This window comes from Colius striatus, unplaced genomic scaffold, assembly GCF_028858725.1.
Source record: "Colius striatus isolate bColStr4 unplaced genomic scaffold, bColStr4.1.hap1 scaffold_46, whole genome shotgun sequence".
Classification (NCBI taxonomy): Eukaryota; Metazoa; Chordata; class Aves; order Coliiformes; family Coliidae; genus Colius; species Colius striatus.
In genome coordinates, this window is record NW_026908527.1 from 1,329,514 (window position 1) to 1,351,916 (window position 22,403).

The window sequence follows — 22,403 nt, forward strand, 5'->3', positions numbered from 1 at the left end:
GCAACCTGGGTGAGTAAGAAAGCCCCTGAACTGCCCAGGGTCCCAGCAGTGAGTGTGCAGCAGAGCAGGTTCCTGCAGCTGGGGAGGTGAGGGCTGCTCTGGGAGCTGAGCTGGAACAGCCCCTTCCCAGCACTGGCACCCCCAGGGACCCCCAGGGCTGGCTGCTGCAGCAGGGACAAGCCCACAAGGAGCCTCTCAGGCACAGCAACAACACAGCCCTTCTCTCCTCCCTTTGCTGCCCCAGCACAGTCGTTTCCTGCAGCTCTGGCAGCTCGGGGCTGGCAGCTGCTTTGCTCACTCTCTCTCACACAGCAAACAGGCAGCTTGCTCTCGCCATGCACCTGGGAGCCCTCATCCTTCTGGGGACACTCCTGGGTAAGTCCTGCCTTTTTTGAGCTCAGCACCTACTTCTTCTTCCCCTGGGACACCCTCAGCAGCCTCCTCAGACCATGTGGGGAAATGCTCTTGAAGGCCAGGAGAGCGCTGGGCAATGTCAGCTGGCATTTGTGGCTCTGCCCTGCTGCTCTCAAGGTGCTCTTGCTGTTGGGAAGCACAAAGGAGAGATCCCTCAGAGCCCTTCTCCATCTCCTCTCTGCCTTTTCAACCCTGCCTCTCTCTGCCTGTCTCTTCTGACCCACCTGCTCTCAGCACGGGAGCTCTCAGCTCTCTCTGCTGTCCCTCTGTTCTCCCTTTCCCATGCTCATCAGCACATCTGCTCACAGCTGCCCCGGGGCCCTTCAAGCTCCCATCCCACTGCCATGAGCAGGGCTCCCATTCTGTCTGCTGCCTGCATGTGTCTGCCATGGCCTCCCCTTTTCTCCTGCTTGCAACCCTTGCTGCCACTCAGCTCAGCCCTGCATGTGCTCAGGGAGCTGAGGAGCCCTCTGAGCTGACAGGGATGGGCAAGCAGGAGGAGTGTTGTTGCCCAGAGCCTTTCCCTGCACAGCTACTGACCTTCTCTTCCTTCCAGGCACCATGGGGCAGGTCAGCATCACCCAGCCTGAGAGACAAGTCACACTCAAGCAGGGACACACCTTCCAAACTACCTGCACTTACCAGAGCCCTAACTTTTATGGTTTGCTCTGGTACCAGCAGAGGAAAGGCCAAGCTCCCCAGCTGCTCTCCCTTCAGGCAAGATCTGCCTCCCAGGTCAATGGGCGACTCAGGACCGTGCTGAACACCACGGGGAAATACAGCCTCCTGCAGCTGGAGGCACTCAAGGCCTCTGACAGTGCCTTGTACCTCTGTGCTGTGCAAGACACGGCGGTGCAGGGAGCTGCCTGGGCTGTGCAACAACCCAGGCCAGGCAGGGGCTGCTCTTGCTCAGCTCCAAGAGTCAGTGACTGCAAGGGCCCCACTGCCCCATGTCGCAGCTTCTCTTTGCTCTGGCATTGATCAGAGCCCAGCTTGTGTCCCCACCTTGTCCCTGCCACCCAAGGCACTGCCTTTGCTCCTTGGCAACACGAGGCAATGCCCAGCAGCAAAAGGATTACTCAGAGTCCTAAGCTGGGATGCAGAAAACTTGCATGGCTCTGAGGTGGGAAACTTGTAGAGGAGGCAGCCAGAGCAGGGAGAGCAGCAGCAGCAGCTGCAGAAGGTCTGTGCCCATCACCCACAGGGGAGATGCCACAGGGCATCCATCTGCCTGCCCCACGCAGGGCCAGCGGCCAGCACATGCCCCAGCTTGGCTCAGGGACTCCTACAGCCCAGCACAACAGGAGATGGGAGAGAGAATAAGGCAGGGGAGGGAGATGTTGGCCATGATTGCAGAGCCCCCTGTGCCCTGCTGTGCAAGGGCAGCCCTGGCTGCTCAGCCTCTGCCAAAGCGATGCCATGAGCTGTGTCCTCAGCACAGAATCTCAGGCTGGGCTCCTGGGGTTCCTCCTCTGGGCTGGCCACAGTTACTTTAGCAGGGGGAGAAGGGAAAGAGAAGGGGCTCCAGAGTCACCTGTTCCTGAGGAGGAGGCAGGAGAGGTGGATGAGAGAGCAGGGACTTGGGCTGCCTTTTCTAGCTGCCCTTCATGGCTGCAGGACCTGAGGCAGCCTCTGCAGAGGTAACAATTGCCTGAGGCATTTCCAACACTGCTGCCTTTGCATTTCCAGCTCTGGGCCATGCCCATTGCCCAGTGAAGGCTGCATCTGAGCTCTGGGATGAAAGGTCCCAGCATTTCCAAGGCAGGAATGCAGCAGTGCAGGCAGCAGACTCAGCTCAGGTGCTGGAGGGGATAACACAGGCAACTGGTGTCAGCCTGGGCCACTCTGGTGGGGCTGCTGGAAGTGTCATTGTCAGGGAGAGGATCCAGCCATCCTCAGCTGGATGTCCCAGAGCTGCCAGGCATGAGGATGTGCCATGTGCAGCTCTTTCCCTCCTCCATCAGCTCAGCCTGAGGGTCTCTTGTTGTTGCCTCTGCAGCTGTGTGGAGTTTTCCCCATCTCTCTGGAGCTGCTTCTGCTGGGGAGCCAGTGTAAGCCAAAGCCTCTGCTGAGAGCATTGCCAGGGAGCTCTGCTGGGACAGGGCTGAGTCCCCTCTCTCTGGAGCTGCTTCTGCTGGGGACCAAGTGTAAGCCAAAGCCTCTGCTGAGAGCATTGCCAGGGAGCTCTGCTGGGACAGGGCTGAGTCCCCTCTCTCTGGAGCTGATGCTGGGCTCGAGCTACTCCAGAGCTGATGGTGACAGAGTGAAGCTTTTACCTTGTTACTTCAGAGATATAAGATGTGACAGCGCAAAGACACTGGTCAGTAAAGGGTTTGGGGACTGCAGTGGGTCCATAGCTGAAGTCAGAGTGCTGTGCTGTCACAGGGAAGGGGGGATATGAGAGCTTAGTCCTTCCATGTCTGAGCTCTGGAGAGCTGTCAGATGAACATCTGCATTCATTTCTGGGCACTGAGTGGCAATGAAAACGTGAATCAACTGGAGAGGGTGCAAAGGATTGGACTAGGAGTGAGTGATGAGAGGTGTGCAGCACATGGCCTCTGAGGCAACCTGGAGAGAGGTGCACCTTCCCACACTCGGCTCTGTGCCAGCAATTAACGGCCACTTCCCTTCCCCTCATCATCTGAGATATCTGGAAGGAACAGCATCACCCTTTGAGATATTTGGGTCTTTCTGTGCTGGCCACTAAGCACAAGCACGTTGCACTGGAGCAGATGCTGGGCTCGAGCTACTCCAGAGCTGATGGTGACAGAGTGAAGCTTTTACCTTGTTACTTCAGAGATGTGACAGTGCAAAGACACTGGTCAGTAAAGGGTTTGGGGACTGCAGTGGGTCCATAGCTGAAGTCAGAGTGCTGTGCTGTCACAGGGAAGGGGGGATATGAGAGCTTAGTCCTTCCATGTCTGAGCTCTGGAGAGCTGTCAGATGAACATCTGCATTCAGTTCTGGGCACTGAGTGGCAATGAAAACTTGAATCAGCTGGAGAGGGTGCAAAGGATTGGACTAGGAGTGAGTGATGAGAGGTGTGCAGCACATGGCCTCTGAGGCAACCTGGAAAGAGATGCACCTTCCCACACTCAGCTCTGCGCCAGCAATTAACGGCCGCTTCCCTCAGGGTCCCGCTGACACGGCTGCAAACTCTTCCCCTCACCACCGGGCGCGTTGCTGCGGGGTTCGTCCGGGCAGCAGCAGTCGGGGCTGGGCACAGAGCAGCTTGTGAGCGCTTTTCCCTTCTTTTCCCTCGGCAGTGGCTGCGGGCAGAGCTCAGGTGTAGCAGGAGCCGTGGGCAGAGACCACCGAAGGCATCGCCATCACCATCAACTGCTCCCACCCCAACATCAAGTTAACCGAGTTCATCCACTGGTACCGTCAGTTCCCGGGCCGGGCTCCCCAGTGGCTCGTGAGCTCTCTCCGAGGGTCCCAGGAGCTGCGGTCGCCGTCGGGGCGGCTGTGGGTGTCTGCAGACCGGCGTTCCAGCGGGCTGTGGCTCTCCAAGCCCCGGTGCGGGGATGCAGCCGTGTACCGGTGCGCGTTGTGAGACACGGCGAGACGAGCCGGGGCTGCGGTCGGACACGAACGGGGCGACACAGCGGAGCCGACAGCGCTGCCGCCCGCCGCTTGGGTCGCATCCTGCCGCGATCGCTCCCGAGCGCTCCTCGGGTCGTTCCTGGTGCAAAACGCATCGGCGTGGGGGGTGACTCCGCTGGAGGAGTTCACTAAATTATACCAGCCTGGGGCATGCTTTTGGGTGTCTGTGTTCCACTTGGCAAGTGGGCTGTCTGTCCTGGCTTGGACCCAATTGAGAAACAATGTGCTGGTCCTTTTTTGCCTCCTCGTGTTTTAGAGCAGGGAGGGAGGCATTGGAAGAGGTGTAGGCTCCTCTGAAGGTCTCAGAAAGGCAGGCCTGACAACAAATGTGTGATAAAATGTCTGGGTTTAAGGTCTAGATCGTTGAAGTTGCCAATCAGAGCAGGCAGCAACACTGAGCCCTGGGGAATCATGGAATGGTGGGGTTGGGAGGGATCTTTAGAGATCATCCAGTCCAACCCCCTGCAGAAGCAGGGTCACTTAGATCAGGTCACACAGGAATGTGTCCATGGGGGTCTTGAAGAGCTCCAAGGAAGGAGCCTCCACACCCTCCCTGGGCAGCCTGTGCCAGGGCACTCAAACACTGAAACAGTTCCTTCTTATATTTAAATGGACCTTTTTGTGTTCCAGCTTTGTCTCACCATCCCTTGTCCTGTTGCTAGATACTATAGGAAAAAAGGGATGTCCCAACCACCCACCATTCACATATTTGTAACTATTAATGAGATGCCCCCTCAGTCTCCTCTGCTCCAGACCAAGCAGCCCCAGGTCCCGCAGCCTTTCCTTGTATGGAAGATGCTCCAGTCCCCTGATCATCCTGGTGTCCCTGCACTGGCCTCTCTCCAGCACTTCCCTGTCCCTCTTGAGCTGAGGAGCCCAGAACTGGACACAGGACTCCAGATGAGGCCTCACCAGGGCAGAGCAGAGGGGCAGCAGAACCTCACTTGACCTGCTGCCCACACTCTGCTTGATGCCCCCAGGCTGCCATTGGCTTCTTGCCCACGAGGGCACGTTGCTGCTCATGGTCAGTTTATTATCACCCAGCACTCCCAGGTGTGTCTGTGCAGAGCTGCTCTCCAGCAGCTCACCCCCAGCCTGGCCTGGTGCAGGGGGTTGTTCCTTCCCAGCTGCAGGACTCTGCCCTTGGGGAGTCTCAGCACCTTCCTCTCAGCCTGCCCACAGCTCACTGACTGGCAGCACAGCCTCTGGGCAATCAGCCAGTGCTCCCAGTTTGGTGCCAGCAGGGAACTTGCTGAGGGTCCCTCTGTCCCCTCATCCAGGTGGTTGATGAAGATGTTGAACAAGACTGGCCCCAGATCCCATCCCTGTGCAACTCCACTGGCCACAGGCCTCCAACTCAGTTCTGTGCTACTGATCCCCATCCTCTGGTCTCTGTCATTCAACCAGCTCTCAGGAACACCACAGGTGACCAGCATCCAGCTGAACCTCACTCCATTTCCCACCACTCTCTGGGCCTGGTCATCCAGACAGTTCTCTCTCTATTTCTCCACTTAGAGGCTCCACACACCACGATTTTACTTGTCACAGTCTCAGTCCCTTTCCTCACCACTGTGCCAGCAGCATGTGGGGGAGCCCCAAGCCCTGTCTTTATGCCTTGCATAGGTGTAGAGCTGCACTGGGGATGGGGCTGCAGGTCCCTCCATTCCTGCTCTGCCGCAGCCAGCACTGAGCCAACCCCTTACACATTAAAATATCTTTCTTTCCCTTTTATTCGCTTCCTCCCCATCTCCAAGTCATTATGCACAGTCAAATACTGAGCAGCTGCTTCCAAAACGAAGGGCTAAAAGACACCTGAAACCTACATCTGTGTTTCCCAGAGCCCTGAAGGTTATGAGAAGCTGCTGTGCCTTCAAAAGCCCTCCCAGCAACAAAGAGCACACAGAAGCAGATGCACTCTACAGCAAGGGAGAGATGTTCCCTTACACAGAAGAGCTTACAAAGGGAGAGGAAAGGCATGACAACGTGCAGAAAGCCACAGAGACTGTCGCTCTGCTGTGAAGACAAGCAAAGGCAATGGGTGAATGGCCTTTGTTCTTGCCCTCCTCACCCCAGAGGTGTGACTGACACGTGCTCTGGAACCCTGTGCTGCTGAGAGTCTGGTTCTACAGTGTGCTGAGGGATTCTCAAGGAACAGGGATATGGGAGGCAGGAAAAATCATCTTCACCATGGCTGTGCCAGTGTGTGTCCTGCTAATCCAGTCAGGTGGATGTATGTGTGATTTTCCTTTTGTCTCTCACAGGTTCTAGTAGGCTACACAGAGGTCTGTGCTGACAAGATGGAGAAGGGACAAGGGAGAAATGCAGAGGGGTGATGGAAGTAGATACTTTCCTTTGGAAAGACAGACAGGTTTGGGGCAAACACAAAAGACAGAACAAGTGAGAGAAGGAAGCAAGCTGCTCTGCAGGTGTATTTCTGCCTGTGTTGCAGGTCTGGTTGGAGGTGATCCACCAAAGCAATTCTTCTCTGAGGTGTCAGCCACAGTTGGGAAGCGAGTGCTTCTGCCCTGCCAGTCCCCCAGTGAGGACAGGGACTGGAATCTCTTCTGGTACTGGCAGCTCCTGGGGCAAACACTGGCATTCCTCCTGCAGGCATTCAGATCTCCAGGGAATGACAAGTTCCACAAGGGCCAGTTCTCTGTGGAAAATGAAGCAGCTCCCTTAGAAGGGCTGATTCTGTCCTTCCAGGATCACTGTGCTCTGAAACACCACGTTAACATGAGCCCCATGTCCACTCATGCAAAATCTGCCTTGCCAAGGAACATCACAGGAGGGGTGAGGAACAGGAAAGCAAAGATGATGATGATGAAGTTACCCTGTGGTTGCACTTACTGTTTGACAGCACTGAGAACCCAAAGGTGATTTGGTTTGGGCAACCCAAGGACTCAGCTTGGCCTGTTCTATGAAGAGAACAAGGAGCCTCCTGCAGCTGCATCACGTCTACTACAAGAGGTTTTTACTCAGTAGCACGAAAAATGAAGTACACAGAGCATCATCAGACTGGATCTGAAGGACACCTGCTTGTGTCATGGCAGGAATGACAGGCAAAGACACCCAAAGGGTACCCTGGCAATTGAAACAACTTTCTCTTTACCCACCTCAGCTGGAGGGGTGGCACAGGGCAAGGAGCAACAGCGGTGTGTGGGATCATTTAAGCCTTGATCCCTGCAGACAGGGGATGGGAGAAGGGCCAGGATGGGATGGGGGGGAAGGGGTACAGGGAGAGACCCGCGAGTTGCCGCTGACAGCCAGTAGGATGGGAGCAGAGGGAGAGGGAGAGGGAGAGGGAGGGGAAGAGGGAGAGGGAGAGGGAGAGGGAGAGGGAGAGGGAGAGGGAGAGGGAGGGGAAGAGGGAGAGGGAGAGGGAGAGGGAGAGGGAGAGGGAGAGGGAGAGGGAGAGGGAGAGGGAGGGGTAGAGAGCGCAGGATGCCACTGTCTGCCTTTGCCTCCGACGCCCGTTGCTGGATCGCGGCCAATTTGGTGTGCACCACAACCCTGCAGTGTTTCCCTGCAGAACGTCCCGCCCCGCTCCGCCCGTGTGGGTGCTCGGAGGGGCGTTTGGTGCGGGGGGCCGGGCCGGGCCGGGGCGGCCGTGCGGGCTTCGGGCAGAGGCGCGGGCGCTGTGGCGGCGAGGGGCCGAGGCGACGGGGCGGGCAGCGGCGGGCCCGAGCTCGGCTCCGCTCGGCTCGTGTGCGGCCCCGCCGGGCCCTTGTTCCGCCGATGGCGGCCGGGCCGGGGCCGTGGCTGCTGGGCTTGGGCTTGGCCTTGGGGCCGGCAGGTGAGAGGCGGCGGGCGGGGAGGGCGGCGAGCCCGGGGCTGGGGCGGCGGGAGATGGAGAGAGAGGAGGAGGAGAGGGAGAGAGAGAAGGCGGGAGAGGGCGAGGGCGAGTGAGGAGGAGAGAGGGAGGAGCAGAGCGAGGGAAGCGCTGTGTGTCCGGCTTGCCCCAGTGCGGGAGCAGCCGCGGCTGAGCCCCGACGAGGGCCGGCGGGGCATTGTCCCGGGCGCGGGGCTTTGGCGGCCAGAGCGGGGTGGCGGCTGTGTCCGGGCCGGGCGGGGGGCGCTGGGGCGGCGGGTGCCCGTCCTCGGGCCGTGGGCGCGCCGTGCCGGGTGCCCGCGCTCTCCGTCCGTCCGTCCGTCCGCAGGCGTGTGGGCGCAGTGGACGCTGCTGGAGGCCGGCGGAGGGCAGCGAGCGCCCGGGGACTCCGTGCTCCTCTCCTGCCGCGGACACGGCTTCGACTTCGGAACATCCTATATGTGGTGGTACCGTCAGGCACCCGGCGGCAGGCTGGAGTGGGTGTCCCTTATCTACCGTGATTCAGCAGTGATTCGATACGGACGGGCAGTGGATGGTCGAGCCACGGTGTCCCGGGACGATTCCCGGTCTGAGACAGCTCTGTCTCTAAGTGCCCTGAGCCCACAGGACTCTGCCCGCTACTTCTGTGCTGCTCGTGTGCACAGAGAGAGGAAACGAAGCTGAGCTGTAACAGAAACCTCCTGGCTGAGCTCCAACTCTGGGTCTCGAATCTGGGCACTATTCCCACACTCTTTCAGTGCTGCTCCCAGAGAGATGTGTAGTTACAGCATCAGTGTTCCAGTGTTTGACTCCAAAAGGGACATTTTAATTGGTTTTGTCCCTTTCTGCCCTGCCCCTGCTGATTGCCATCTCCCCATGTCTTGGGCTGATCCTTACCCCTGACACACTCCAAAACCTTTTGTGCTTTGGAAACAGTTGTTGCTGTTTGCTTTGGTTCCCAGCAGGACAGGTACCCAGCCACAGCCCAGCTGGTGGGGTCTGTTAATAGCCCTGCTCTGCTTTTGGGCATGGGTCAGGTCCACTCAGTTCAGCTTAGCTGCCTGAGGACTGGGCAGAAGAAATGAGGGAGGTAAAGTGTCATTTGGGAGCTTTTCAGCACAATGAGGTATTCTGTGCTTGTTTTTCCCCCCAGATGTGAGACTGTAACAAGAGCAAGAGACAACCTGCCAGCCCTGGGGCCATCTCCAGTGTCCCAGCAGCACCAGCCTGCAGTGCAGCTCCAGTGGAAGGTCGGGGTGGCCCTACAGCACATCTCCTTTTGCCCAGCAGAGGTTTTGCTGCCAAGTGAGCTGTGGTGGTTTAGCCTGATGTCCACCCAGTCATAAAGTCACTGCCTCTCCTAAACTGGACAGGAAAGAGAGAGAAATACACCAAATGGCTTGTGAGCTGAGATAAGGATGGAGAGGTCACTCAGCAATGAGCATCACGGGCAAAACAGACTCAACTTGGGGAGAAAAAGGTTTGATTTATTAAAGGAACAGTAACAACAGGGAGATGAGAAATAAAACTGAATCTTAACAACACTTCTCCCCACCCCTCCTCTGCCCAGGACTCCCCTTCCTTCCCCCCAGCAGCACAGGGGATGGGGATGGGGGTTGTGGTCAGTTCATCACAGATGGACTTTTCCACTGCTGCTGCTCAGGGAGAAGCCTCCTCACACTTCCCACTGCTGCACCTTGGGGTCCTTCCCATGGGACACAGTCCCTCACCAACTGCTCCAGTGTGGCTCCTTCCCATGGGCTGCAGCTCCTCACCGACTGCTCCACTATGGAGCCTGTCACAGGGCAGCTCCTCACACCCTGCCCCAGCGTGGGTCACCCATGGGAGAACAGTCCCATAGGGACAGACTGCTGCAGCCTGGGGTCCTCACAGGGTCACAAGTCCTGACAGCAAAGCTGCTCTGCATGGACACCTCCCCCAAGGGCTCCCAGGTCCTGCCAGGAGCTCGCTCCAGGATGAGCTTCCATCAGTCACAGCCTCCTTCAGGCATCCACCCACTGCAGCCTGGGCTCCTCCAGTGGGTCTCTGCTCCCTGTGGCCTCCATGGGCTGCAGGGACACAGCTGCCTCAGCATGGGCTGCACCATAGGGGAGCCTTTTCAGTGCCTAAGCACCCTCCTCTCCCTCCTCCACTGACCTTGGTGTCTGTGCAGATGTTTCCACACTCTTCCTCCCTGATGCTGCTGCAAATTTGCAACTGCTCAGCAACTTCTCCAATCTGTTATTCACAGAGGTGTGACCTCCATCAGTAACTGGCCAGGTCTGGGGCAGGGGCAGGGTCCAAGCCCTAACCCTGTGAGCTACATGGGATGCCTCTGGCAGCTCTTTGTTTAAAGAAGCCACCCCTGGAGCCCCTCTGCTACCAAAAACCTGGCCCAGGCAAACCACTACAGCCTTCTTCAGGCTCAACAGCCCCAGCTGCTCCTCATCAGCCTTGTGCTCCAGCCCCTTCCCCAGCTCCACTGCCCAGCTCTGGCCACACTCCAGCCCCTCAGTGTGTCTCTGGCAGTGAGGGGCCCAGCACAAGGGATAATCCCTGCCCTGGTTCTGCTGGCCAACACTATTTCTGATACAAGCCTGGATGCTATTGATGTTTTTGGCTGCCTGGGCATGCTGCTGCCTCATGTTCAGCTGCTGACAATAAACACTCATGTCTTTTCTCTCTGGGCAGCTTTCCAGCCTCTGTGCCCCAGTCTGTAGCATTGCTTGGGGTGAGTGTGGTGATCAAGGGTGAGGGAGGGAAGATGTGGGCAGAGCTGGTCTGCAAGCAGAGAGAAGCTGCAGAAAGGCAGAGTGAGTGGCTCTGGCCATGTGTGCTGCTGTGTGTGTGGTGGTGTTCCCCATCACAAGGGGTGATGCCTCCTGGGAACTGAGCTCTCCCCTGTGCTCTGCAGGGCTCTGTGGAGCTGTGCTGGCTGCTGCAGACCAACCAGCCCCTGGCTCCCCTTCTGCCATCCCTGCAGGGCTCAGTGGCATTGGGCATCTGACCTCCTCTGCAGAGGGGGGATGGGGGATGCACCAATCTGCTGCTCACTCATCCTGTGTTGCTGGTGCTGTGCACTGGGGCTGGACACTGCTCATGGGGCACTGCAGCCCATCTTGAAAGAACAGGTTTCAGGAAGGGCAGAGTAGGGGACAAGCCCCATGTGCCTGAGAGAGGTCCTTGTCCCTGCTGTGCTCATTCAGAGCTGTTCCAGGGACAGGAGAGTGGATTCATCACCATCCCAGCTTGGGGAAAGACAAAGGGCTTTGTCCTTCAGGTGTACCCACTCTTTTGAGTGGATAAATCAGAAAAAGCTCCTTGTCTGACACAGAAAAGGAGAGAGGGGAAGGTGTTGCCTCCTTCCTTGTGTGGCCTGATTCCTGGTGCCAGCTCTGTTTCTCTGCCAAACTCTTTCAGCTGAGTTCACAGAGAACAATTTATCCTCCTACCAGTCCAGTGTCAAGTGCTGCAGCAGCATCACTCCAATCTTTGCCCCTTAGAGTGATCATGGTTGGTTTCTCCTCATTGAAGCAGACAAACACTGGCCAGGTGGCTTTTGAGCAACAGACCAAGGAATTGGTTGTGTGAGAGGCTGATGGAGTCATCAGCAAACAGCACCCTGGAGAAAGAGACACCATGGTTTCTGGTGCCCCATGGAAACAGGGTATCACCTCACCCCCCTATTTCTGCAGCCGCAGAGGGCTGGCAAAGGGCACAGTGTTTGCAACACAGGCAGGGCCAGGGCAGACCTGGAAAGAGGGGGGTTAAATCCATCCCAGGCAGTTGTTGTTGGCCTCAAGGCAAAGCACTTGCTGCACCTCTCTGAGCTGACTTTCCTGGCAAGGGGCATAGAGGTACTGCAACAACTTGTGGGAGGCTGTGATGGCAGCTGTGTTTCTGTGGCCAACCAAAGGGAAAAGGGTGTTCAACTGCATCTGAGATCCCAGTGACAAACTGTGTGTGTTCTCACTGCTCTGGGAAGATTTGGCAGCAGGCAAAGAGTATGAGAGAGAGAGCTGTAAGTACCCAGGTCTGTCACAGGAGGCATTTAGGGCTTGTTCTGTTTCTCCTGCCAACATTTCAAGAGACTGACACTGTCCCATCAGATAGTTCAACATCTTTCTGGGAGGAATGAGGGAATGAGGAGGAGAAAACACTTTGACACAGGAAAGGGAACAGCAGATGAACATGGCAATGTTCACAATGGAAAATACAGCAGCACTGGCACTAAAGATAGGGATTGGAAATGAGAAATAGAGCTTGGTGCTTAGTAACAAGAGTGATGCAAAGAGACACGTGGAGTAATAGAGTGTGGAACCACACAGGGCGGTGATAGGATGAGTTCATGCTGTTTCCTTGTGTGTCTTAGAGGATGCAGAAACTGCTCCACAATCAAATGAAAAAGCCAGCTTTAGTCAGGCATGACTAGATATTCCCCACCTTCCAACTCAGCCAGAGGCTTCTGTCAATCAATCAAGAGCCCAAAGCATGGTCAGCACTGTGGTCAAGAGCAAAGAGGCTGAGGAAACAATGGTGTGTGTCATCAGGAAAAGTCTTCCAAGACCCTCATGAGAATAACTCAGACAAGACACAGTAAAATCAAACAGGTGAGAACATCAGCACCTTCAGCACATGAAGCTGAGTCCATTAAACCACATCAGCTAATCCAACAGATCTCGTCCAGCTGGAGAGTTGGGCAGAGAGGAACCTGCTGAGGTTCAACAAGGACAAGGGCAGAGTCCTGCAGCTGGGAAGGAACAACCCCCTGCACCAGGCCAGGCTGGGGGTGACCTGCTGGAGAGCAGCTCTGCACAGACACACCTGGGAGTGCTGGGTGATAATAAACTGACCATGAGCAGCAACGTGCCCTCGTGGGCAAGAAGCCAATGGCAGCCTGGGGGAATCAAGCAGAGTGTGGGCAGCAGGTCAAGTGAGGTTCTTCTCTCCCTCTGCTGTGCCCTGGTGAGGTCTCATCTGGAGTCCTGTGTCCAGTTCTGGGCTCCTCAGCTCCAGAGGGACAGGGAAGTGCTGGAGAGAGGCCAGTGCAGGGACACCAAGATGATCAGGGGACTGGAGCATCTTTCATACGAGGAAAGGCTGCGGGACCTGGGGCTGCTTGGTCTGGAGAAGAGGAGACTGAGCTCAGGGGGATCTTATTAACACTTAGAAATATCTAAAGAGTGGGTGTCAGGAGGTTGGGACATCCCTCTTTTCTATAGTAGATAGTAACAGGACAAGGGGTGATGGGATGAAGCTGCAACACAAACAGTGTTGGGAGCCCTGGCCCAGGCTGCCCAGAGGGGTTGTGGATGCTCCTTCCTTGGAGCTCTTCAAGACCTCCATGGACACATCCCTGTGTGACCTGATCTAGGTGACCCTGCTTCTGCAGGGGGTTGCACTAGATGATCTCTAAAGGTCCCTCCCAACCCCAACCATTGTATGATTCTATGATTTTGCCTACTTCATCATCTTGAAACAGCATCAAGACTTTCTAAGGCACTAAATGACCCTCAGACACCAACTTCCAGAGCCCAGATAAGGCACATTCCTCAGGCTCCTGAGAACTGAAACCAGATTCAAGGGGAAGGAGATGGTCAGAACTGAAACCAGATTCAAGGGGAAGGAGATGGTCAGAAATGCTTTGAGATAGCACTAAAAGTCCTGATTTTTCATGTTCCTTCCCTGTTTACAGACATCACCTTTCTCTGTGTGGTAGATTGAGTCAGAAACCACTCAAGAAGTCACGTGGTTGTATAATCCAAACTCTGTGTAGTCAAGAAGCAGGAAGAGACAGTTTTTGCAATGAAATCCATCACTGTGAGGGCTGGGGGTACCACAGTGATATAAGCAGCATAGGGCCCTGTACAAAAACCTAGAGGAGGAAAACAGGCAACATATTTTGGGGGAGAAAAGGAGCTGGGTGGCTGAAATGATTAAGGAGGCAAATGCAGCATTGTTCTAATACTTCTATTTATCCTGGGGGTGCAGAGCTCAAAGCAGTTGTAAAAGATGGAAGAAAAGGAGACCTTGGGATTCCTGCCCTCACTTTGAAATCATTGAACTGGTTACTTAATGTTTTCTCCTTTCCAGTTTTGGAAGGAAACGTGGCCTCCTGGGGATGATTAGGACAAAGATCTGGCTTTTCAACTCCTGTTCTTACACCATTTGTGAATGCACAAGGAGAGTGAGTTATTGCAACACGTGTCAGCAGCGTGCTGACAAATAAGCTCGTCTTTGGCAGCGGGACGACTCTCACCGTTGAACCAAGTAAGTATCCTGCTCCTTGCAAAATATATTGTCAATATGGGGTGGGGGATGAAGGGATTTAATGGTTTGGGTTCATTGTAAGAACTTTCTGCTGCATTCATCCTTCTGTCTGGAGTTTCCAGCTTGAGTCTGCTTAGGAAGGCTTCACAGCAACAACTGGGTGGCTTTTAGCCATTGCTATTGCTCCATCACCCCCAAGCACCTGGTGTGCAATACTTAATGTGGTTGTGTCTTATTCCCAGTCTGGACAGCACTCTGGCCCAAATTTACTGTGAAGTGTCTTATCCTCCAGTGGATTTGCACTGCCTCATTTTGAGCAGGAATGCACAGCTCAGTAATGAGCTGACAGTGGAGAGATGTTTTGAGATGGATCTTTAGCTCTCAGGTATGAGAAGTTAGTTTTTGACCCTAATACCACATTTGTAGTGTCAGCAGGTAAATAATTCCACTAGCATGCAAACAGAGGAGAATCAGAGAATGGTAGGGGTTGGAAGAGACCTTTGGAGATCATCTAGTCCAATCCCCCCTTGTAGAAGCAGGTCAACCAAAGGTGGTTAAATATCCTTGGGCTTAAACTTTCACAGCTGCCTCATATCCAAGGCTGCTTAGAATGAAAGAAAATTGGCTATGAGGTTGCCCAGGCTTTGAAAATGCAGCTGTGGTGAGTAGGGATTACAACAAGCCTTAGTCCTTCCCAGCTCTATTTGGTGCCACCCCAAGATTCCCTGTGGGAGTGTGAATAATGGGACAGGAGATGAATTTGTTAGGTAGATCTTTGTTATCCAGGTGCATACCTTGAGACTTGCTGTGATGCTTCTAGAGGTCTGCAAGTCCTTAAAGTGCTGCAAGAATGGCCCATGTAAAACATATCTAAACTGCTCTTCCAGAAAGCCATGGGACTCCCTTAGTCCCAATATCTATCCCAATAGCTGTCCAGGACTGTTGAGTGTCTTGCATGGGAATAAATGTCTGTTTTGGAGCCATTTAAGTCCATTTCTAATTCCAAAGGGCTAAAGGCATACAAAGTTATCATTCTGGAGGAAGATCTGTTCTTTCCAACCAGCAAATCCTCAGTTGGAAGTGTAGGGCCAGTAGAAACTGCCAGATTCCATTGTTTTAACACCAGTCTGCATTGACTGGAAGCTGGTATTTGCTTATTTGTTTGTCAAAAGTAGCAAAAGATGCCACAGAGAATAGTGGAACGTGGCAAGAAGAAACACTCAACAAAAGACAGGGAGGGAGAATCATAGAAATGCCATTTCATTCACAGAAATGCTGGCATGCCACTCTTTATTTCTCACATAAAGGGTCCTATATGTACATAAATCAGTCCCCAAAGCAAGCAGCTGTAGGGATTTGTGTGTGTGTTTTCAGACAATGCAAAATAGTGGGGCTCAGTTGATGCTTCTGGAGCCTGATAAAGAAATCATTCTCTTTATCAACTGCAATTGCACTGTGTAGATTTGCTCCTGCTGAAGATCTTGCTCAGTGCCCTATGCCAGAGAAGCAGCTTGCTACTCTACTGACTGTTTAAAAATGCTGGAGATCAGAGAACACAAAAAGCCTCTTGTCAGATAACAAAGAAGCCACAGGACTAGCAGGCTCTGGCAGAACCATGTTACAGCACCTGGCAAGGAAATGTATGTGGGGGGAATAGCAAAATGAGCCTTTGATGTGTTTAACTATATGTTAAGGCTGGGCTTGTTTTTGGGAGCAGGACTCAACTGACTGGGGAGCTGTATCCTTTGTGTATGAACCTTGTCTGAGTTGTTCTTGTCTGGATTCTTACTTTTATTCCTTTCCCTCCTCCTTAAGCTCAGCCAGTGACTCCCTGATGCTTTAAAGTAGCTGCTTAGACTTTAGGCTTTCTGTGTATTACATTCTCAAATGCAGTTAGATGCTTTAAGTATTAAAGTCATGCTTTGGCAATCTGAAGGGAAATGAAGTTTCTGTGCAGGCTGACACTGAAATTCATATGAATTCCCATTATGTCAGGACTAGCAAGACAGCACTGAGATAAGGATGATGTACAAAAGCATTGAATGAAGTCTCATGGACGTTTCTCTACTAGTTTAATCTTGCTAAATGATTCAGAGTTGGGGTCCAACTGAATGTCTGATTCCTCTTTGGTATCTGTTTGCTGTAGGTGAAGCTGTGTCAGGGTACTACTTGGCTTGCACCTCAGTTCCTCAGTATTGGGGTATGGCATGCAAAGGGAGTAAAATCAGAGCCCCTTGATCAAGCCTTGAAATAGCACCCTGTATAGAGCAAAATGTTCCACCTGAAGGATCTCTTGACCAGGCTGCCATGAAAATTCAAAGCTTAATGCATCTCTTTTGAGCAAAGAGATCCATCAGCAAGCTCCTGACAAAGTGGACATGGAAATCTTTTCTTGTGTGTCTAACAAGCCTTCACCAGCTGAGCTCTTTCTGGCAAGGAAAGATGCTGGATGACTCCCTTCAGTTTCTTGGCTTTATCAGAGTTCACGTTGCTACTCTTGTCCTGACATTTGTATGTGGAGCCAGCCTGGTTTCTCCATCTTATCATCAGAGGGCAAAGATGGTTTCTTTTCCAATAAATCACAATGATTTGTTGGCTATTGAGGTATTTTGAGACCAATTGTCTCCTTCAAAGACATCCCCTTCAAGTTCATTACTTGTATGTCCAACGAAGCTGCTGCTGTGTAGTTGAAATTAAGCCTCTTGCAGTTGTGAAACTGAACTCTAAAACCCTTTTGAAAGTAAAAAAAAACCCAAATGTATGCAAAAGTTTCAGAGTAACTCTTTGGGAAGATGAGAGAGCAGGGATTTCAAATCCTCTGAAAGCTTGTCAGCATCTTGTAGGCTCTTTCAGAACTCCAGTGCTAGAGCATGATTGTCATGCCTTGAGCTTTGTTGCTATCTTAACACTAAAGCATTACCTCTGAAGGTTATTGTGATAATCCAAGGAAGCTTGTAAGAAGATTTCTCCATGGACATCCCAAGTTCATTGGTTCTTCCCTTCAGATCAGTTTATTACACAAATTCTGCATTATACCTCTACCTGCCCCTGGAGCTGTGGAACAAACAATATGTTGCAGCAGATCATAGAAGCACACAATGGTGGGGTTGGGAGGGATCTTTAGAGATCATCCAGTGCAACCCCCCTGCAGAAGCAGGGTCACTTAGATCAGGTCACACAGCGATGTGTCCATGGGGGTCTTGAAGAGCTCCAAGGAAGGAGCCTCCACAACCCCTCTGGGCAGCCTGTGCCAGGGCTCCCTCACTCAAACATTGAAAGGGTTTTCTCTTTGTATTTAAATGGAACTGTTTGTGTTCCAGCTTCATCCCATCACCCCTTGTCCTCTTGCTAGATACCATAGAAAAAAGGGATGTCCCAACCTCTTGACACCCACCACTGAGATAATTGTAACTAAGATGCCCCCTCAGTCTCCTCTTCTCCAGACTAAACAGCCCCAGGTCCCGCAGCCTTTCCTCATATGAAAGATGCTCCAGTGCCCTGATCATCTTGGTGGCCCTGCACTGGCCTCTCTCCAGCACTTCCCTGTCCCTCTGGAGCTGAGGAGCCCAGAACTGGACACAGGACTCCAGATGAGGCCTCACCAGGGCAGAGCAGAGGGGAGCAGAACCTCTCTCGCCCTGCTGCCCACACTCTGCTTGATTCCCCCAGGCTGCCATTGGCTTCTTGCCCACGAGGGCACGTTGCTGCTCATGGTCAGTTTATTATCACCCAGCACTCCCAGGTGTGTCTGTGCAGAGCTGCTCTCCAGCAGGTCACCCCCAGCCAGATGGATGAGAAAGGTCACATAAGAGTTTTTGTTGAACCAAGTACCAGTATTACTCTTTTTCATTGTCTCCTGCATGTGTTGGAATAACTCACAGCACGTGCAATGTCTAGTGAGGAAAACTTTCCCCCCAGCTGAAAGTTCTTGACCTTGTCAGAAACTCCTGGAGAAGTGGAGATGCACAATGCACAGACCTCTGATGGCTTCTCTCCTACTCCCCTCAGAGACAAAAGTCGTTCTTGCATCTGAGCATCTGTTATTGAAAAGATCAACCTTGTCCCCCATTCCAGCAGCAGCACTTCATTTCTGCAAGTGATGTCAGTCATTGGAGTAAGAAGCAACAAACTGACTTCTCTTTGTCCTGTTACTCTCTCTCTGGTTAAACCTTTTAGAAGATTTGGGGGAGGGAGAGTTAAGGACAACCAGTTATTCTCTCCTGTCTCATGAATATGCCAGACAGTCCTTGAAGTGTTATTTTTAGTAGTTAAGTTGTTGAGAAAGCAGTTATGAGTTGACTCTTGGAGTAGAAGGCATAAAAGTTCTCATTTACTTATCAAATAAAGAGTTCACACAGTAGGAATGAGCTTTGGATAAAGGAGGCTTAGAATCCTGTGAAGTTAAAGCCCCCATGGAAACCCTTACCCTCTGTCTTTTAGAAGCAGCAGGAAGAAATAATGAGGGGAAAAAAAGGCAGGTAGTCATTGGTGATGCCAGGAATTAGTCACTACACATGAACTTCAAGTGACAGCACTCAGGCAAGTTGGCAATCAAACCCAATCATGCCCAAACAATGCTGTCTTTTCACAGGCAATAGAAACCACTCTGAGCCTCAAGTCGTTGTGATGAAGTCAAAGCAACTGGAAGGAGATGGCAACACTGGGAAAGCAGCTTGTTTGGCAAGGAAGTTCTACACCAAGAACGTCACCTTGGAGGTGTCCTCTAGTGAAGTCATATACCAGCAAACTACACCCATCCTGTCACCAGAAGGGTTGTATGACACTGTTAAGGTGGTCAATGTGACAAAAGGCACAGAGGTGTCCTGCACAGCCAAATATGATGGCAGAGATGTTACAGCCAATGAGACACCAGCAGGTACAGTTTTGTGCTACAGATGTGACTTATTTCTTGGGGCAGCATCTTCTGATGCTGTTTCTCCTGCTAGTGAGGGCTGTGCTGGGTAACCAGCAGAAATGGGGAGGACACCTGGTACTTAAGCAAGTGGGGATGAAAGATATTTGAAAGCATAAGTGTTCTGAGCTGTTTAACAACTTTTTAGGGAGAAAAGTAAGGCACAATCTTGTTAAAGGTTTAATTATGACTAAATACTTGGCCCCATGGCAGCAAACATCTTGGCACAGCCTGAAACAGCCTTTCTAACCACAGCAAAAAGTTACAGTGGTGTCTTGAAAAAGGGGATTGTTTCTTTCCTCATGAAGCTCATTCAAATACCAATCCCCAAGCAATTCAACAGCTCTTTTGGCTTCTGCAGATGCATGGAGGAATGTTCTCCTCTCCATTAAGGTCAGAGTTAGTGAGTGGTTGGCTGAGCCTCAGGCTGTACTGCCCATGTGTTCCCATGGGAAGGCTCATGTGAACATTTTGTTTGGCCCTTTAAAAAAAATGTGACCATGGCTTTGTAACACATTTTCATTATCATGCTACAGAAAAGGAGGCTGGAGAATCAGCACCAGAGGACGTTTGCCACACCACGGACACCTCTGCACAAGGTCAGTTAGCTCAATAGGTGGTGAAGCCACATGTTGGTGGTAAATGCATGCAAATCTGTTCTCTCAGGGGTATCAAAATACAACATATTCATCAAACAGAACCTGCTTTTCCAAGGTTTAGCAGCAAAGCAATACAGAGCAACATAGCCAGACATCCCCCTCCCATGTTGTTGCCATGTATCTCTAGCATCTTTCCTTTTGCTGTTGTGTCTTTCCCCGAATTCATAACCTGTGGGTTTGGGTTTTTTTTTCCCCACTTTCTGACAGTGTCATAATGTTAAAATCTTGGCCATGATTTCTCTCAACTTTTCTCTGTCACTGAGCAGATGCTGAAGGGGAGAAAACCAACATGCTGTCTGTGGCTGTGTTGGGCTTGAGAGTCCTGCTGGCAAAAAGTATTGCCTTCAGTGCACTCATGAGCATCAAGCTGCTTCTCTTCTGAGGTAAGGAAGCACATAGCTTGAGCTGTAGAAGCACTGGAAGCTCATGCCAGGAATGAGCCCTTGTCTTTTTGTGCTTCTCTATCATTATACCTGTTCTCCTCCTCCCTTGAAATAACTCTTTGTTAGGTTTGTGGGGAAAAGAACAACAATGCTTAACTAAAACCTCACCCCCAACAACCACCAAAAGACCCACCTGAAAATGCTCCCAAACCACAAAGAAAACAGCCCCTTTCATAGCCAAAGCTCAGTTTGGATATGAAAGTTCTCACTCAGTTCTCACTTTGGCACAACAACTCAGGTATTGCCTGAGAGAGATCTCATGGACTATTTCCAGTGGTAGAAAAATGAAGACAAATAAGGGGTTAAAAGCAAGGCTCTGAAAACATTTAACATGTGAAGTAGTGGGAGGAAAGAGAGGATGGAGTCTTAAAGTATACAGAGAAGCATAAAAGATAGTCCAGGCTGAGTTTTGTGTCTGTCTTGGTCTCACAGCTATCAGACAAATGTAGCCCCAGTTGCATTAAATGTAGTATAAATGTCACTTTTCCAGCTGGTGGAAGCAAGGCAGCAGCACCCTGAAGAGCAGCTGGAGAGAGCTTGTCCCAACGGGTCAAACAGCCAAATCTGCTGACAACAACCATCCAGAAGGCAACAGAGCACCCTCCCCTCCAGACATTCCATACTGCTGAGTCCTGCCTGTCTAGCTGATTGGATTTTAAGGCTTGTAGCTGCTTTTGCTGTTTCTTTTCCTCTGTGAACTGAGGAGACTGTGTTTGTCCTCATTGCCCTGCTAAGTACAAGTTGATCCCCTCCACTGTTCTTGCCTCTGCATAGAAGCATCCAGCCTGCTTCAATAGCTTTGAAAAGCCCAGTCCTCATGGACATATGACCCTTTTAAAACAGCATTTACAGGCATGTTGCATTACTGCTGTACTACTGCTGGGAGAATCCAGGCAGAGCAGATGCTCTTTATAGCTTTAATGTTTCTTAGCTAGCTTTAACACCAACAGTTTCCTAGTGTGGATGAGAAGACCTGTGTTGGATGTGAAGTGATTCACCCAGACAATGTTGAGCCATGGAAGTGTTTATTAAACCTGCCATTTCTTCTGCCCAATGGACACAGCATTTTAGTTTAGTGACCAAAATAAAGCTTTGCTAAGCCTTAAAGCTGTGGTTTGTTCTGTGCTTTCTCTTATGACTTTGAGATAGAGATTGCTGGGAAAACAACAGATCTAATGACCAGTCAGAATAGAGATACAGATGAGGTCAGGGCTTTCAGATGCATCTTTTGCATGGTAACAGAGACACTTGCAATCAGTTAAAGACAGTTTGATAGGAGGGTGAGGGAGGAAAATGCATGCTGGTTTTTTTCCACTTAGTGATAGCAGCAACAGGCCATGAGGAATTGATGTAAGGGGGTGTGATGGGATGATAGTTCCCATAGCAACTTGGTTATTAGTGGAAAAGCCCCCAACACACACCCCTCCCACATCCTCTTTCTCTCCCAAACAACAGACAGGATGCTGTGGTCAACCTTATGACTAAGTTACACCAGGCAAGACTAAACCCCCCTTGGCTTGAAAAACAAGTTAACCACATCCTGAAGGGGGAAAGAAGGTTTTTCATATATTGACTCTTCTACTGATGGCTTTAAGACAGCTTCTATCAGTGATGGTGCTACAGCCTCTGGAATAACATGGTCACATCCTGCACAACACCTGCAGCAGCCACAAGAGAGGAGTGAGACTATGGGAGAGAAACACCCTTATAGGCATCAAAGTCAGTGAAGGAGGAGAGAATGGGGTGCTCTAGGCTGAGAGCAGGGGTCCCCTTGCAGCCTGTGGTGCAGCTCATGGTGAGACAATGAGATCTAATGCCATGCTGTTGTGTCAGACCACATTGCTTAAGGAAGAGACTTCCATCTGTATCCTTGGAAGAACATCCCTGGTACCATTTTGAAATGCCTCTATGCTAGCTGATATATTGTTTATAGCCTTTTCCTATTCACTTACCCCTAACCATGGGAGGAACCATTGTGCAAAGTCCTGAGGCTTTCTCACCCCTGATCTGTGTAAAAGCTTTAGATCTCACTTGGCTCCTCTCAGAACCAGTTTCTGCCTTCTAGGAAGCTGGAGGACCCAGGGGTATTGTGGAAGGAGATAAGCACGACCTTTTTACAGCTTGTGTGTGAATTTTGCCTGAGAAATAAGCTTTATACTATTGGGATAAGGTGGTATGAGGTTTATTAGTACATGTTAGTGTAAAGCTCTACATCAGTCCCCCCTTTCTTTATAAAAGTAGTAAATCCTTTTACTATTAGTACAGAGCTTCCTTATGGAGCACTCTGT

General features: G+C 51.8%; 1 protein-coding gene across 1 annotated transcript; it reads left to right on the forward strand.

Moving 5' to 3' along the window:
- Positions 1–975: 975 nt before the first annotated feature.
- LOC133629475 (immunoglobulin lambda-1 light chain-like) lies at positions 976–21,189 on the forward strand. Its single transcript, XM_062020122.1, has 7 exons — positions 976–1,266; positions 9,427–9,446; positions 14,043–14,101; positions 18,693–18,977; positions 19,550–19,612; positions 19,939–20,055; positions 20,606–21,189. Exons 1-6 carry the CDS (start codon positions 976–978, stop codon positions 20,052–20,054), a joined length of 834 nt encoding a protein of 277 aa, XP_061876106.1. The 3' UTR covers position 20,055; positions 20,606–21,189.
- The last annotated feature ends 1,214 nt before the right edge of the window (positions 21,190–22,403 follow it).

What these genes read in the sequence shown, in the direction of transcription:
- LOC133629475 (XM_062020122.1), top strand. Translation starts at nt 976, where the DNA reads ATGGGGCAGGTCAGCATCACCCAGCCTGAGAGACAAGTCACACTCAAG. An exon ending in GTGCTGTGCAAGACACGGCG is followed by an intron (nt 1,267 to 9,426) that starts GTGCAGGGAGCT and finishes TCCCCCCAGCAG; the next exon opens with CACAGGGGATGGGGATGGGG. An exon ending in CACGGACACCTCTGCACAAG is followed by an intron (nt 19,613 to 19,938) that starts GTCAGTTAGCTC and finishes GTCACTGAGCAG; the next exon opens with ATGCTGAAGGGGAGAAAACC.